At 34.4% G+C, this 17,083-nt stretch overlaps 3 protein-coding genes across 5 annotated transcripts; 1 reads left to right on the forward strand and 2 right to left on the reverse strand.

The window, feature by feature from the left end:
* The first annotated feature begins 305 nt into the window (after nucleotides 1–305).
* Nucleotides 306–5,949, forward strand: LOC114425266 (ribosomal RNA small subunit methyltransferase, chloroplastic-like). The gene is made up of 10 exons (XM_028392118.1): nucleotides 306–675; nucleotides 1,122–1,271; nucleotides 1,609–1,665; nucleotides 2,219–2,308; nucleotides 3,140–3,235; nucleotides 4,242–4,326; nucleotides 4,657–4,709; nucleotides 4,831–4,914; nucleotides 5,135–5,245; nucleotides 5,373–5,949. Exons 1-10 carry the CDS (start codon nucleotides 442–444, stop codon nucleotides 5,436–5,438), a joined length of 1,026 nt encoding a protein of 341 aa, XP_028247919.1. The 5' UTR covers nucleotides 306–441; the 3' UTR covers nucleotides 5,439–5,949.
* A 69-nt stretch (nucleotides 5,950–6,018) lies between these two features.
* Nucleotides 6,019–6,973, reverse strand: LOC114425267. Of its 3 annotated transcripts, none has more exons than XM_028392120.1 (2): nucleotides 6,752–6,849; nucleotides 6,019–6,719 (listed from the first exon to the last, which is right to left on the reverse strand). In XM_028392120.1, exons 1-2 carry the CDS (start codon nucleotides 6,828–6,830, stop codon nucleotides 6,394–6,396), a joined length of 405 nt encoding a protein of 134 aa, XP_028247921.1. In that variant the 5' UTR covers nucleotides 6,831–6,849; the 3' UTR covers nucleotides 6,019–6,393. The 3 variants fall into 3 exon arrangements, with proteins under 3 accessions (XP_028247921.1, XP_028247922.1, XP_028247920.1); XM_028392121.1 differs by having other exon boundaries at nucleotides 6,019–6,735; nucleotides 6,768–6,844; XM_028392119.1 differs by having other exon boundaries at nucleotides 6,019–6,973.
* Nucleotides 6,974–14,506: 7,533 nt separating this feature from the next.
* Nucleotides 14,507–16,815, reverse strand: LOC114425891 (RING-H2 finger protein ATL39-like). Its single transcript, XM_028392872.1, has 3 exons — nucleotides 16,260–16,815; nucleotides 15,341–15,444; nucleotides 14,507–15,157 (listed from the first exon to the last, which is right to left on the reverse strand). The coding sequence occupies exons 1-3, from the start codon at nucleotides 16,419–16,421 to the stop codon at nucleotides 14,842–14,844; spliced, it is 582 nt and encodes a 193-aa protein (XP_028248673.1). The 5' UTR covers nucleotides 16,422–16,815; the 3' UTR covers nucleotides 14,507–14,841.
* Nucleotides 16,816–17,083: the final 268 nt, after the last annotated feature.

Below are 17,083 nucleotides of genomic sequence, written 5' to 3' on the forward strand. Positions count from 1 at the left end.
AAAATAATATTAGTTTCTTTTTTATAAGATTCAACTTATAATGTTTATTGCATTAATTATTTTTAGATAAAAAATATCTCTCATTAAAAGAATAAAAAAAATGTATTAACTAATCATTAGAAGAGAGAGAAATATTAATAACAAAACTAATTTTGAAAAAATTATAAATTTAAAACAAATTTATTGTTATCAATTAAATTAACAATCATTTTTTTTATTTTGAAAATTTAGATAATTAAGTCTTATATATAAAAACATAAAAAATTATAGATAAAATAAAGCCGTTGAAAATAGAATTTGTTATAGAAATTACATCATTAAATAGAGGGAGATGCAAAAATATTTTTTGTTTTTTTTGCTTATATGGTATATGAGTGTACCTGTGTAGCTAACTATTTCCCCTTGTATATATGTAGGAAGTTTCAAAACAGATAACTAAGCATGTCTCCTTCATCGCTATGCTCTCTTCAAGCGTCCCCGCCAATATCTCACGCATTGCTTAACCGCCACCACAAACCGGCGCACGATAGCACCGCCGGCGTACGGAATAGAACGCCATACGTAGTTTCCTCTGAAAGAAGCAGCACTGCTTCGACGCGAAGCGCAGATGATTACCACGCCACTCTCAAAGCTCTCAACTCCAAAGGCAGATTCCCCAGAAAATCACTTGGCCAGGTTTCCATTTTTCTCTGTTACGTTTTGTTTTCTGAGAATTTTTGGCACGATCCATTGTGTTGTAGTGCTCCAAAAGTCATTTTTTCTTCTTTTTTGAGGTGTTTTTATGGAAATTGGAAGGGGTGCTTCATCGAACAGAGGGTGGGTGGGGTCATGGGGTGCTTTGTTTGACCTGAATTTTGTGCTGTAGCACTTTAAAATCCAATTTTGTCATTTTTGTTTTGTTGTGTGGAATGATTTTTGAGGAAATTTTTGTGTACTTCATTTGGGTCTGTTATCGAACAGATGGTATGTGTGCGTGCGATCTGAATTTTGTGTTTTAGCTCTCCAAAATCTGATTTTATGTTTTTTGTTTCTTGTTTGGAGGTAGTTGTTTCGGGGGGCTTGTTGTGAAATGAATCTGCTTCTGAAGTATTTGCTGATTTGGTTGTTGATGTAATTTGTAGCATTATATGTTGAATGCTGACATAAATGACCAACTTGCTGGTGCGGCTGGTGTTGAACAAGGTGATGTGGTGTTGGAAATTGGGCCTGGAACTGGTTCCTTGACTAATGTTCTTTTAAACTCGGGCGCATTTGTTCTTGCAGTTGAGAAGGTTTGTTGGTTTTCATCTCACCTGTAGAACTAATATTAATACAACGGTATTCACACTCTCATACCTTCCTGGATTTCTTAGTTTCTTTTCAGTTTGTCAACAGCGAGACAGTTAGTTGTACATGTTTGCACATGTGAATATATGTAAATGAGTTTGTTTGTGTCCTTTTTTGGTCTGTATTTCTGTTAATTTGTATATCTTCATAATTTAAATATTTATTGGTCACCCTGTAGGCTTTGTAAAATTTCCAACTTTGTGGTAAGTTAGAGTGGTGATCTTCATCGTTGTCATGTACTTCAACTCAAGTTTATGTTTTTGTGTCTTTCATGTGATTCAGGATAAACACATGGCTGCCCTTGTGAGTGAAAGATTTTCAAGTACAGGAAAGTTAAAGGTACAAGTCATGGTGAATTTGAACTTTATATTGCATGCCTATAGTCTTCTCTTTGATAAGATGCAAAATTGCAAATTAAGTTTCTCAAGAATTGAGCTATAATTCAGTTACCATATAATTCAGATAGAAGCTCAATATGCACTATAGTTATACTAGCTGATGTTGTTTCACATTGAGATTTAGCTACTTATAGTTGTAAACTGCAAATCAAGATTATATCTTTCGTGACATTTATTACAAGATTGGGATTATTAATACTCCTTGTCTAGCCCTTCTTGTTGAAGTCAGAGGCTGGAACCACATCTACTGTGGTAGTTTTCCCTGTTTCTTCTTATTGCATTTAAAAGTTATGTCACACCTTGTAATTTCTTCATAATTCTTGATATTTCAGCTCATTTGTTACTTCAGTTTGTTAATAGCATTGCCCATCTATATTTCATCTTCCAGTCTCCGTGTCAAATGTCAGATTTTTATGCCAAAGTTACGATAACTCAGCACCAGTTTTGCTGTATAAGCTATGATTTATCTTGACATTTTGATAAAACACCTGTAGGTTTTGACTGAGGATATTGTCAAATGTCATGTGCGCTCTCATATGTCATCATTGGTTGGAAGCATAAATCCAGAATCTAGAAAAGCAAAAGTGAGTACTCTACTTCCTAAACTAGCAAACAACATTATTTAGTTGTAAACTTTTAGAAGTCATGCTTGCTTCATCTTATTCATTTTGTTTTTTGAGATTTTTTTTTGCTAAGGCTTTGATTTTTTGATCTCCACAGTTCAAATTATGTTAGAAGTTGAAGCCTTACAATTGCATAGATATAATAATATTGTTAAAAAAATCCATGATTCTTGAGTCATTTGTGGTGTATCAATTTGGGCAGGCCCACTTTGAGCCATGCAAAATTTGGGCTGGACCAGATTTGATGTGGACTAACTATTTGGGGCCCCAGACAGCCCTATACAGGCCAGCTCACTGGTCCAGTGCATTAACTAAGAACAAAAAAAATAAATCCTTAGCAAAGTCTTTCTAGACACAATACTGGAGTTTTTTCCATTGTAAAAAACTCTTCAGGTACCTCTGCAGTCAGTGAAAATAAATATTACTATTACCACTTAATGAAGGAGGTTGAATTGAACCTGTCATTCTGCTCCACTCATCACTGTAAAAAAAGAAAATCATATTGCACTTTTCATGGGTAGCAGAGGAAACTTCAGTGTGTAGTTGGTTAATTCACTTGTTTTATTTATGCTTTATATCTATGCTAGCCTGCTCATGCTTGTTGTGAATCTTCCACTATCAAGATTACAGTCCTAAAAAATTCATTTGACAGCTTGACTTCAGGGTCCTAAATTAGGAAGCTATATTTTAACCATGAAGTTTTGATGTTCTGCTCTGCCACTCAAGTTTGCAAGATTATGCCAGAAAATATGTAACTTAAATGTAAATCCTGAATTGGCCTGTTGTTTGTAGGTGGTTGCCAACATTCCCTTTAATATCAGTACAGATGTGATCAAACTACTTCTACCAATGGGTGACATTTTCTCAGAAGTGGTTTTATTGCTCCAGGTTAGAATTGATAGCTCTTTAGTGTCTATATAATTTATTTTTTAGTTTTACTTTTTCTCATTTCCTCTTAACCTCTAATGTTTTCCATCCCTATCACTCAACCCCCACCGACCATTTACTTGATCCCAAGTTCGAGTGCTTCTCATGCTTATTGCTTTTACATCTTGATCAATATTACCAGCTTGAAGCATGGAGAAAGAAATTTAAAATTTAGAAAGATGAAGGTAGGGCCAAATTATTTATGAAATGATCAAATTTATCTGCAAGAACTGGAGGTGAGATTGCAGAAGAGACATGTTTTCCAAAGGACCTTTGTGAAACTTATATAACTCGGAGACTTAAGTGACTGAGTGTTAAAGATATCCAAAGGCCAAGTTATGTTTTCCGTGTATTTTCTTTCTTTTTTGAGCTAATATTTCTCATCTTGAAAGTGTGAGCTTTGGCGTATGATAAGGTTGTAGCCTTGTGATCTAGTGAATGAGGCTTTTGAGTCACAAAAAATAGCCTAAGGATTACAAGATAAGGCTGTAACTATATATATCTCACCTTCCCCAGACCTCACAGGGACAGGAGCCAGGTGTAATGGACCTCTCTGAGAATAACACCTAATATTAAGGGTATATTAAAAGGAGAGGGAAGAAGATGGGGGGGTAAGCAAAAATGTTGGGAAGATTGAGGGAGAGTGCAGAGTCTCTTGAGTAACCTCTGTTTCAGTTTTCTCCCTTCCATAGTAAATCCACCCCACAGGTATTGATATCACACTGACATCAGTATCTGCACAAGAATAGTACACTACATTCACAACAACTGAGTGTGTTTTGAACCAGTTTGTATCAGCTTCCCTTTTAAGGTTTTGATTCTTTTAATCTTTTATCTTTGAAATTAACACCCCTTTGAAAAATGACAAGGGTTCAAGTTCAACCTAATGGAATGGGAGTAGCACTTCCAATAATAAGGGTGACTTCATATAATATCAGTTCTTACTAACCAGTTCAAACCATTGCAGGAGGAGACTGCCGTGCGCTTGGTAGTGTCATCACTCCGGACCCCTGAGTATCGTCCCGTCAATGTATTTGTTAATTTCTACTCAGGTACATATGCAGTGCAAAGAGTGTAGTATTATGTTAATCTATCCTTTTACAATCAAGGATCATATGTTTTCCTACGATAAGCAAATAATACCTGTAAAACTGATCCAGTTATAGAAAAGATTGAACTCTCAGACATGGCCTTAACCTCTTTTGTCATTTACGACACAAGGAGCTGTAAATAAAGTAAATGCTGGTAAAAATATTGGTTTTACTGCTTTGCATGTGGTTTCTTAAGGAATAACTTATGCATCAAAATGAAACCAGAGATTTTGTTATCCATTGCCCACAATTTGGTTGATTTTATGCTGAAGTTCTGATTTTCCTTTTCAGATCCAGAGTACAAACTTAAAGTCCCAAGATCCAATTTTTTCCCTCAGCCTAATGTAAGTGATCTGATAATTAAATGTGCCTGTAATGTCTTGATTTTGGCATTTTGCTTTAATGCACTTGAGAACGGATAGATTATAAATTATCAATTTACAACTGATTTTCATATTTGTGTAGGTTGATGCAGCCGTTGTCTCATTCAAGCTAAAACTACCCTCAGAATATCCCCAAGTTTCTTCCACTAAAAGCTTCTTCTCAATGGTAATCCTTTCCCCAGCATATACTGTCATGCATTGAGTTTCCAAGGATCTTCATCTTTAATTTCATTTGAAGACTCATCGCACTCAAATATCCCATGATGCTTGAGCCACAGAAGATATCCATTTGTTAATGTTTTCTTCCTAACAGCTACTGTAAACCAAGACAATGTTACAAACCTCTTTCACCATTTCAATGACACTTCAGTCCTATATTTTTGTAGGTTAATTCAGCATTCAATGAGAAGCGTAAGATGCTGCGCAAGTCACTTCAGCACATATGCACATCACTTGAGATCGAAGAAGCTTTAACAAGCATAGGTCTTCTAGCCACTGTAAGTGACCAGTGTGTGCTACTTTTTTCATTTGTTTTTATTTTTATGCCCTCACTAAACTTCATCAGTTCTGGTATTTTGTTTCTTAAGGGTTCTGCTGACCCACATGAACTTCTGATGTTTACAGTCAAGGCCAGAGGAACTAACATTGGATGATTTTGTAAAGTTGCATAACTTGATTGCCAAGGAGTAGCAATCTGGATTACTGTGGGATTGAAGAGCAACCTCAAGCAGAGGACCCTAGAGATTCACATATTCATAAGGCTCTTTGTTGCAGCAGACTTAGAGAACCAAAGTTTTAAAGGAGAGCTATGCTATGGCGTTCAAATTGGGAATACATTAAGATTCCAGCAGTTTTCTTCTACCAAATGTTTCAAGCACGGGCATGTTCATATCTGAAAAAAACTTTGCAGCTCCAAACCTAAATTATGTACATTCTGTGAATGTAATTAGATTGGACTCCCTTGTGCAATATACAGCTTGTAAGTTTAACTGCCGTCATAGGCAGTATAACTGTGCTTAATCAATCACCCTACACTGTAAATGAAGAGCAGTCTATTCTTGAAGCTGAAACAAATGCTTGCCTCGTCATAAAGGGAAAATGACATATGGCGATGTTTTCAATTCTGTTCAAATATTATAAACATCTACCTTTTGTAACCAAGGTTTTAAAAAATTGTATGTGACTGTTATTTCAGCTGCGACGTCAAGGTTTTTTAATTATCTGATACCACAATTTAAATCTTTGACTATAACTAATACTACATGAAGAGTTGACCAAATGGTGTATCATGGTTAATTGTATTTGTCTCCCCACCACCACAACACACACAAGCCATGAAAACAGATAACTGAATGCTACTTTTATACACGATCAGAAAGTTTGGACGCTCATAGGATGTGTGAGTCTCTAACACTACGGATAAACAGAAAATCAGAAAGTCTGCAAAGAACCAGCATAACCCCTGATTAATTTATCCATCCAGAGCTAACTCTACATCCCAAATCTTCCATGCCAAAACAACCACAAGCCATGGCCATCAACAAAACCAACCATCCTAAAAGAAAATTAAAATAAATTTTTTCCATTAACTAAAAATAATCTATACAAATAATTCTTCCATATCTAACACATGATCATGATGACACTAGCAATGAAACTGGTAGATAAGGTCCAATGCCCTCAACCTCATAGCATATGGATCATAGTCACTGTCACTGACCCTCCCCACAAACCCATCATCGGAAACAACCCGCTTCTCCTCCGCCACCGCTGCGGCGGAGGGCAAAAGGGGCCGTTTGGGGCGCTTGTTCTTGATGAAGCAGTGCCTCATTTTCTCCTCAACCTTGTCAATTGTGCACTTTGAAGTGGTCTCTTCATCATCGGCGTCGATCTCGACCTGCATCGGGTCGCCGTCCGTGGCGGAGGAAGGAGTGGATTTGGTGGAGATGGGTGGGGTAAGGGTTGTTGTTGGTGGACGAAGAAGGTAGTAAGGGTTGTTGTTGGTGGACGAAGAAGGTAACAAGTGTTTTGCCATGAAAGTGGCTTCTTGAAGAGAGAGAATGAGGTCTTGGATTCTTCCATTGGTTTTGGGTGATTGTGGGAAAACAAATACGAAACTGGGTCTTGTGGTTGTGTTGAAAATGAAGAGTTGCACTGCTGTTTGTAGCGGAAGTTGAGGATTTTTTCTTTTTCTTGGGGGGGTTGCTGCCATTATTGTTCTTGCAGTCAAATGAAAATTGATGCATGTTTTCTCACCCAACTTGAGATTTCTACTGGTGGAGTGGAAGAAAATAGAGGTAAAAAATAGGACGGTGAAAAAAAAAGAAATAGGTAAAAAAACTAAAATATATAAATGATTCTTTAACTTTTTTTTTCAAAATTAATCCTTTAACTTTTAAAAATTAAAAGTATCCACTTATTTAATTCATGATAAGTTAGTTGTTTTAAAAACTTGATCATTTTTTTAATACAATTTTGAACTTTTTTTTAATAATTTAAAATATAAAATTTATTAGATTCATTTACATCAAAATTATTATGAGAACAACTAATGTTTAAATTAAAAAGAGACATAAATAAAATGAAAAATACACAAAAAAGTAAGTGTTATGATTAATTGATTGAAAGTTTAAAATTCTAATGTCGTATTTTATTATTATTTATCAAACTTATTTTTCATTATATTTATAGTCTCTTTTTTTTTTTTCAAACATCAATTGATTTTTATAATTTTTATATAAGTTGATCTAATGAAACAAATCTTACATCTTAGACTCCATTGAAAAATAAAAAATAACTCAACGTTAATTGAAAAAAATATTCCACGTTAATTCCTGTATTTTGGCAAAAAAAAAAAAAGACAAAAATATAGGTTATTTGGTTCGGCAGAAATGAAAAATAACTCCACCTTAATTAGTTCTATTTATATATAAATTATTATTATTATTATGTAGGTGTACATAATCAATTAACTATGCTTGAATAGAGCGCATTTCTTTGCATATTAGTGAAGAAATCTTTTTGAGTCACAAAAAAATTTGAATATTTCTTATCTAATTCTTTGTTGCCAAACGAAAGAAAATAGCTTTCTTCCATAGATTTCCATCCTCTTCTACGCACTTCAGTTGTATTTTGTGTGTATCAAATGCATGCTAATGCATCCTTAGAAGCTTTGAAAATAATCTTTATTGAGTATTATTTATTAATGATGTAATAATTAAGAATGGAGGCTATATTTTTCTCTTCCAAAAAAATGGTTCTCAACCTCTGTTAGTCAATATTTTTAGAGTAAAGTACAGATTATTTTAGTTCTTCTGTCATCAATTTATCATTCAAAACTGCGTAATATTATACTTTCTTTTCAAATAAATAGTTAAAAAAGAGAAGGAATTTAGAACGGGAAAATGTGGTGCAAGATATATCTGAATTCTTGTAGCTAACTATATCACCTCAAAGTATCTAGTAGAACCAGGATTACAAAGTTATGCAATATCAATATTGCAGTCTCACAGAACTCAGAAATTACAATATCAAATCTTGCAATATGTTAAAATCATTAAAGCAGGTCAATATATAAACAACAAAATACAAGCCTTTTTCTCTATCAAACATTGCCACAATATTCTATTGTGAATCATATAATTATGTTTTCTTAATGATTTTATTTCTTTCATACTGATACATATGTTATCCCACTTTCCAAAAAATTTGGATCCATCCGATGATAAGAACAAAAAGCATTATTTAGAAAAACTTTGCTTCTGAAAAATAATTGGACAAGAATAAAAATATGTAATCAACATTTGCTTAATCTGTTAAGCCTTAATTAACAAGAGTGTAGTGTGCTTGCTTGTTCTCTATGACCTACAATTGAGAGACTAAACTTAACTGTGTATGTTCAATGGAACTGAAAGCTAGCCTCTTGGTTGAACTTCAAAGTAGGGATTGCATCAAGCCGAACAGGTTCGGATTCAGGGTCATTAACATGATTATAAGCAAAAAACTGAAAAAATTAAAATCTAAAGCAACCCATCTTAACAGTACAGAATGACATAAACTAAATTACGAATTGGACAAAGTAAATTCTCTTGTGATCAACCATTATTTGGAGGGTCCAGCCCAGAAACCTTCAAACTCATGAACTTGAAATTATATGATCAAACTTCAAAGTTTGAGAGTCAAGTCCTCATCTACTGAAGGTGAATCTTAAATTGACACACTTGGACTTCCCTGAAGAGTAAGATCTCCCACGAGACTTTTAATGCACCCTCAGCAAGTGAAGGAATCTTTTGCCATAGAGCTTCGTAGTGCGTAGTTTTAAAAGGTTCAATCTACGTGCTAATGTTACAGCCTCTCCACCCCAAGAACTTGCCATCCCTAAACTGTGTGGTGTGAGGCAAAACCCTTGGTAAGACTATATGGAGGATGCAATGCTCACTCATCTCATAATAAATACCCCTCTCCTTCATTCACAAAAGTACCACACAAATCTTTTTCTGTACAAATTATTTGCATATTCTTTTTCTTAGACTCTCAGCAGTGTCAGGAAGAGTATCCATTGGAGATTTTGAGGACAAAAAGTTGAAGTGAAATGAGGGGATGTAGAACAGCTGTTACTGTCTTTACAGGGTCGGTCCAAGGGTTTAAACAAATAAAGCTTATGCTTTAGAGTAAATTTTTTCTTTAAAACTTGTTTTAGGTCTCACTTATCATTGGATCGGTCCAATGTCTTTGAAACATGACAAAGCCACCACTATGAACGAGTCATCCTCCATGTTCACACTTTCAAAATCACGGAGACCCTAAGAGAATTCAGGTTCTTCTCCAAAACCTGATGATATGTAACAAGAAGTTTCATAATGTTCTAGGCAATGGAGGACACCAAAATGAACATGAACCTTTTCTCCAGAAAAAACTGTTCTCGTTCATTTTGGTGTCCTACATGGGCTTATGTAGTCAAAACTTCGTGTGTTGCATATATCAACAACTTTTGGAGAAGAACATGAATTATCCCGAGAGAGAGTATCCGTGTTTTGGAAGGTGTGAACAAAGAGCATGACTCGTTCCCTATTGCCATGTTTAAGAGACAGTAACAATTTATTTACCAAAAGAAAAAGAGACAGTAACAAAGTCCTCCCTGCCCAAGGTACGTAGGTGGCTCCTCTTGATCTTGCGGTTCAACTTTTTGTTCCTAAAATCTCGACATTGTTGAGAGCCGAAGAAAAAGAAGATGAAAATATTTGCAAAGAAAAAGGCATGTGTCGTGCTTTTGTGAAAGGATGATAGGATTATTTATTATGAGATGAGAGTGAGCATTGAAGGAAAATATTCGCATGAAAATCACCTTATGCTAATGGGGGTGCTTTTGCAACAACAAGTTTCACAGTGCTCACAAGATGAAAAAAGAGCTAGAGATAAATGATTTTGGGTCTAGACCCCAAAAATATTCATGATCACCATTTATCCATATTCACTTGCATTATCCATGTCAAGGGTTCTACCTTGCACCAGACATTTTTTGGATGGCAAGTTGTTGGGAAATGGAGGGGGTGCAACATCTGCATGGAGTTTAAACCCTGAAACTGCGTGGCTATGGCAACAAATCCTTCACTTGCTGAGAGAGCATTAGAAGTCCCGTTGGTGGTTCTTCTTCTCCAGTGTCAACTAAAAATTCAATTTAAAGAAGATATGAAACGACTGAACTTGGCTCTCAACTTTGAAGTTTGTTGGTCATTTTATGCACGTAATGTTTCCATATAGTCTAAGGCAATTCAAGTGGTAATAAAATAGATGGGGGAAAGGGAATATTCTACAAAATCTCATGAAAAAGGAAACATGTTCCAGGTGCTAGCTAAAAGACCATGACAAGAGGGAGGAATCTATGGAAAACAACATATAGAACCAAATCAAGCTAGTATTGATGGAGTGGGAGAAGGACATCATAACTCGGGAAAAATATGCAATAAGAAAAAAGGAATATATGGAAGATAAATTATTAGGTACTTCCGTATGCTTTTTAATTTATGAAAAAATTAATATTTTGTTATTTGTTGGCAGTTGTAACGAATGTTCCTCAGAGATTTTGAGTGATTGAACGCACATAATTTTTTTTTTCAGAAGGAATTTACTTTATTTACAGGAATTAATCAAAATTTAAATCCTAAATCATTTGATTAATTTGATTAAGTGACACGAATTCCTACTTAATTATATAATTATGAAGATAAGTTGACTTATAATTTCTGATATACATGGGATAAGAAAGTGGTAGCCAAGACAACTGTAAATCTTTCGAATTTGCTAGGAATAAAGACCAACGTCCATCCACATTTTGCCCTTCTATCGTCCACTCGAATAATTTTTGCACATAATGCAATAAATAAATAAAAAGATTTTTTGTTTTACTTAATTAAATTTTGACAAGATAAAATTAGGTCTTAACAACTAATGTTTAAGAAATCCATAAATTTTTTTTATTAAATTTATGGTAGAATGCATTGCAAATTACGAAAAAAAATATTAGTAATATTTTTAATTAATAAATCACTATTCAACATTGGTTAGTATTCACCATAAAAACAACTTTTTAACTTATTAATTCTTAAAAAAAAAAAAAGTGTTATCTAGCGAATCCAGTTTTTACTTTTTGATCAAGTTAATTAGAACTCAATTAGAGGAAATAATAATTTTTGTATCTGAACAAATTTCAGATTCCACTGTTAGCAGAGTTTATTCCGATCCGAGTTAAATACCAACCAATTATTGTCCTTAATCTGCTTTAATTTTGAAGACTGTTTGTAGAGTTAACATTGGAAATTCTACTTCTTTAGCAATAAAGAAGAAAACGAATCACTATGATTTGCTGGTGGTGGTGGATCATAACTTCGTACCACATGCTCTGACAGCATTTTCTTTGTCAAAACTATTACCTAACAAGAAAAAAAGGCAAGAAGAGACCACAAAACAAATATGGTGCCGAGTAATGAAACATTAATTGGACATTGATTGCTTTGCCACATTTGAGGGTGGTGTATAAATTGATGTGAAAATATTCTGTAGTATTTAGTTTCAGTTTTCTAAGGGGATAAAAGTACCCTGAAATAGTAGTAAAATGGGTCCCTAGGAGCTAGACAAGCAAATCCAGATACTGAAAAACCAATCAAATAGTCAGTGTAGGTATCCTAACACCAATAGGTTCAAATTTGTCTAGCATGATTTATTTTGCATCATATGATTCAGTCTTGCTAGTACAAATAAAAAGATTGGTTAATAAAAATAAAGGAACATATTGATAAGGTCACTCTAAGTTGATAAGCACGGATAAGATTTTATGTTGAACAGCTGATTGCATATGAAAAATTATTACACAGTTTCGGATCACTATGTGCCTGGGTTTTGAATCTTTATGCATTATATAATTGAGATTTTCAATTTACAATGAAGAGCTATTAATTATGTGTCAAGTAGAGATCGATCGGTATGATCCGTGTCATAATGATCCTATATCATTTAATAATATCTCAATTTCATACCTACTAAAGATTTTAGAGTAGGTGTGGTGGGGGGAATAGATTATTTTAGTTCAACTGTCATCAATTTAACCTTCAAAAACTGCATACTATTATACTTTCTTATCAAACAGATAGTAGAAAAAGAGAAAAGGAATTCAGAAAGGGAGAATGTAGTGCAAGATAATTCCGAATTCTTTATACCTGTGTATCTAGCTATATCACCTCAAAGTAAGTTATACAATGAACCTACAAAGCCAGCACAGCAATGTCCCTCTAAACAGTCCAGGATCACAAAGTTATGCAATATTCATAATGCAGTCTCCACAGAGAACCCAGAAGTTACAAATAATGGGGGGGGGGGGGGGGGGGGAAGCTTAAGAAAAAAGGGAAGTGACTAAGAAAATTCGTTTTATATTTGCTGGACATTTTCTTTAAAAATTTGAACAAGACTCAAGCTTTTCGTGTATAATTCATCAGAAACTGTATTTATGTCATAGATAATGCCACTAGCTTTTTGTAATAAAACTAATGCATGGATTGGCGCATAACATCTTGTTACTTTCACATGTAGGGGAATAATCTATTTAATGGAATAATTCATGTTCAATTCTCTACATTTTTTGAGTCAATGACCGTCACGTATGGTGAGTAAAATTAGTTTCTCACTTAATGAGTCACTGACAGTCACGTATTGCAAGTAAAATTAATCTCTCACTCAATGGGTTGGAAGACCATCATAATCTCTGATTCATCACCAAAAAATAAAAAATAAAACTAATGCATCAAATCCCTTTTGAATTAAAAAGTAAGGCATGCTTGAGTGAAAGTAATATAAGAATGAGTGACTTTGTGGGATGCTCTCATGTTACACCTCTTTTGTAAACCAATAAATAATTAGTTTAAGTAATACATACATAATTTCTTCTGAATAAGGTTTCCAAGTTTGAACCATGTATATCCTTAACTTTCCAATATTATATTGGTCTTTGAGTATTTTCCTGTTATTGATTAGAATTCTTTACACTGAAATTATCAAACCACTTCCTTAACTCCTGCCATTGTTCCTTTCAGTTATGAAATACTTTAAAGTTTAAATCATCGCGTAGTAGCATAGTGACACTATCATCTGGGGAGCATAACCATGGTCTATACCAAAAAAATAAAAATTGACACCCTCATTTGCTGCAGAAACAAACCCACATATTCACATGAAAATGGCACATCTAAGCTCCATTAGGAAGCTCGTTTTCAAAAACAAGATTGTAAGATATTACCATGCACATGGATAGATCATAGTTACATCTTGCAAGATGACATGGCATTTGTAAACTTGGCAAGAAAATTAGCTTTGATGCCTTCCTCGATTATGTATTCCTCCATAAATAGTAAAGACACATTTACAATTATTAATGACATATTCTAATTCTTGATTTGTACAACCTACATCTGGAATTCATAACACATACAATTAATGGGTCGTATCATATTCCTAACTTATACATAATATACTAGGAAACAGATCATAACATATCCTCTTATTAACAACATTAAGTTTGGTAATTTAATCTACAGATTTAACATTGTGTGCCTGAATTCCTGCTCTCCAAGTTTTGCATATTCGGTTTGCTCTCATTTCAACTATACTAATGATAATTTATGACAAAAACAGCACTTTTCTCTTTGGATTCTCTATAATATTTCAATGTATAGCTTCACAGTCTACAGATATATTTAGTATAATATTTCAATGTGCAGTTATTGTTGTAGCTGCAGGGGACCTCCAGGCCGTTTTGAAGATATATTTGGTATAACCAATTGCAAATGCAATAAATGAAAGAACTTTCTGCCATGAATATTATTAAAATGGATTTGTTATAAATGGGAGATCTGATTGCTTAATCAGTTATTAGACACATTTCTAGTTCTGAAAAAAATCATGTAATGCAGGTAAATAACAATTATAGTAGTAAATAATAACATACCAAGTCTTTTCTCAGTAAGTATCAATACAACATCACAATATTCTGTTGTAAATCACGTAATTATTCTTCTAAAAAAAAAATCACGTAATTATGATTTTTTTAATGGTTTTATTTCTTTCATACTGGTATAGAAAAAATTTCTATTTTATGTTTCATACTGATAAAAAAAACATTATGATTTTTGAATGATTTGATTTCTTTCCCAGTTTCCAAATTTTTTAGATCCATCCAAATATCCTATGACAAGAACAATAAGCATTATATAGAAAAAATTTGCTACTGAAAATAATTGTACAAGAAACAAAATAAGTAATCAACCATTTGCTTAATCTGTTAAGCATTAACAAGAGCAGTGTGCTTGCTTTGAGTAAGTGATACCATGGACAAAAGAACTTCAACTTGGTATGCAAGAAATCCCACCAAAACCTTGGCCAGCATATGCTACAAAAGGAAACATATTTACACCACCAAGTGAATATGAAGGCCATATTACAGACAAAGAATTTGAATCCAATCTATAATTAGAAGCATTCCTCTATAGAAGCAGAAATTCTACATTCTTCTCTTTTTGAGCAGAACAACCCCTCTAGCTCTCTAAGATCATTGCCTTGCTTCTTGTTCCCCTGAAGTTGGTTGTAAAGAGTTGCTGGCTGCAGTAGATGTAGGTTCAACATGTCTCTCGATTTCATCGTTTCTTTCTGATGTGTGAGACTCGTCAAGGGATTGGCTCATGGTAAATGTCACAGGTCTCACATGTTTTGTTTCGGAAGAGTTTTTCAACGGCAGACGGCATACTGGACAGGTAGATTGCTTTCTCAGCCATATATCAATGCAAGAAAGATGAAAAGTGTGGCCACATTTGGGCATGATCCGCAATACTTCTCTTTCTTTGTAATCTGCCAAACATATTACACACCTGTAGAAGCAAACTCAGTTATATATCTATCAAAGTGCGGTTTGTATATCATGAGCTCTTATAAAAATTAAAACAACAATGTTTAGCAGTAAGAAAATTACTGTATCAGTTTAAAATCTTCTGTGAAGGAAAATGTGAGGAACTTGTTCTCTATGGCCTACAATTGAGAGACTAAAACTTAACTGTGTGTGTTCAAGGGAACTGAAAGCCTCTTGGTTGAACTTCAAAGTAGGGATTGCATCGAGCAGAACAGGATCGGAGTCAGGGTCATTAACATGATGTTCTGGCTATCAGTAAACAATGAAAAATTAAAATCTAAAGCAACCAACCTTAACAGTGCAGAATGACATAAACCAAATTACAAATTAGAGAAAGTATATTCTCTTGTGCTCAACCATTATTTGGAGGGTCCAGAAACGTTCAAATTCTTGAACTTGAAATTATAAGAAATATTAACAATGAAAAAGTGATAGTTTCATAGCTAGTCTCAAGCCGGGTAAAGGAGGAGGCTTGTATTAGGCTCTCGGCAGCCAACGTAATACTCATCATGTTTATATAATGTTACTATCTGTGAAGATTTGGTCTTTAACCGAGCCAAATACCATCGTGTGATCTATTTAGTTGTACTCATCTAGTGGGATAAGGCTTCATTATTGTTATTAACAATGGAAAAGTTTCCACAACAGTACAATTAGAACATTTCTGTACATCTTAGTATCTAACCAAGACAGATGACAATCAATATTAGGGGGCAGTATACACATTCATTGATACAAATACCCAAATTCTCTACATCTGATTGAAAGTTTATAGCTAAGTCACAGATTTACTTTTGGAAATAGAATGCAGCATTTGCATCAGAATCAAAAGTTACAAAAAACAGCAAAAAGTTGCAGCAATCCTCATTCCTCATACACTAAGTACCGGATCAGAACAATAAACAAACGAATCAAGACCAAATAAAATAGAGATTACAATATTGATAAAAGTTCAATAAAAATTGAGCATAGCTCCCAAAATCAAGCCATGTTCATAGAAAAGAAAAAAAAACAGCACACAGGAAAAACGGGGTGAAGGAAGGAAAAGGCACAGCCGAACTTACCCGTTCTAAATCAATTCTTGATTCAATCTCATACATCATCCGAGATTCAACACCCCCTCTTAGCCTTCCACAAATGATTCTGGTGCACACAAACACAATGAAAGTGGCACTCATCCCAAACCCAATGACCGTTGTCACCAAATTGGTGCCTGAACCCAACATCTTCTCCAACCCAAAAACCAATCCACAACACACAAACCCCCAAAAGCTAGAAGCACGACTAGCAACAGAAGCAGCACCACAGCATATAGAACACACACACACACACACACTTCACAGATTCTTCAACACAAAACACATGATGATGGCACCCCAGAGGTAAACTCCACACATGACAAGTCCAAACTCCTAAGGGACAATAAGAGAAGATTGAAACTAAGAGAAACAGAGAAAATAAGAGATACCCATGACAGAAAAATGGAAACTTTGGAGGTATTCAGAGGAAAAGAAAAGAGAAAGCATGTAACAGTGAAGAGATTGAATGGAATTACAGTGGCTTTGGTGTGACTCAAAGGATGGTGGTGGGGGAACAGACAAGAGCAGAGAGAGAGAGAAAAAAAAACTTTTTTCTTACTATTTGGAAATTAGAACGGTGTTGGTGGGGCCCACTTCATGAGGTGGACCCTCACAGATGTTGGGGATTTGTGGATCCAACGGTTGAAAGTGGCTGTTAATTTTTCGGCGGCAAAAGATATTAACGGTAAAAAAAAAAAAAGGATGAAACAGGGGAACACTGGATTTTGGAGATCTGACATATCTCAAACTTGCTTAAGCTTAGGACTACAAGATTTGATGTTCTGTCTATTTTCTCTTGTTACATCTTT

This window comes from Glycine soja, chromosome 9 (genome assembly GCF_004193775.1).
Source record: "Glycine soja cultivar W05 chromosome 9, ASM419377v2, whole genome shotgun sequence".
Classification (NCBI taxonomy): domain Eukaryota; kingdom Viridiplantae; phylum Streptophyta; class Magnoliopsida; order Fabales; family Fabaceae; genus Glycine; species Glycine soja.

What these genes read in the sequence shown, in the direction of transcription:
- LOC114425266 (XM_028392118.1), top strand. Translation starts at nt 442, where the DNA reads ATGTCTCCTTCATCGCTATGCTCTCTTCAAGCGTCCCCGCCAATATCT. An exon ending in CCAGAAAATCACTTGGCCAG is followed by an intron (nt 676 to 1,121) that starts GTTTCCATTTTT and finishes TGTAATTTGTAG; the next exon opens with CATTATATGTTGAATGCTGA. An exon ending in ATTTTTTCCCTCAGCCTAAT is followed by an intron (nt 4,710 to 4,830) that starts GTAAGTGATCTG and finishes ATATTTGTGTAG; the next exon opens with GTTGATGCAGCCGTTGTCTC.
- LOC114425267 (XM_028392119.1), bottom strand. Translation starts at nt 6,960, where the DNA reads ATGGCAGCAACCCCCCCAAGAAAAAGAAAAAATCCTCAACTTCCGCTA.
- LOC114425891 (XM_028392872.1), bottom strand. Translation starts at nt 16,421, where the DNA reads ATGTTGGGTTCAGGCACCAATTTGGTGACAACGGTCATTGGGTTTGGG. An exon ending in CAAGAATTGATTTAGAACGG is followed by an intron (nt 15,445 to 16,259) that starts GTAAGTTCGGCT and finishes GTTTACTGATAG; the next exon opens with CCAGAACATCATGTTAATGA. An exon ending in AGTTCCCTTGAACACACACA is followed by an intron (nt 15,158 to 15,340) that starts GTTAAGTTTTAG and finishes TTGCTTCTACAG; the next exon opens with GTGTGTAATATGTTTGGCAG.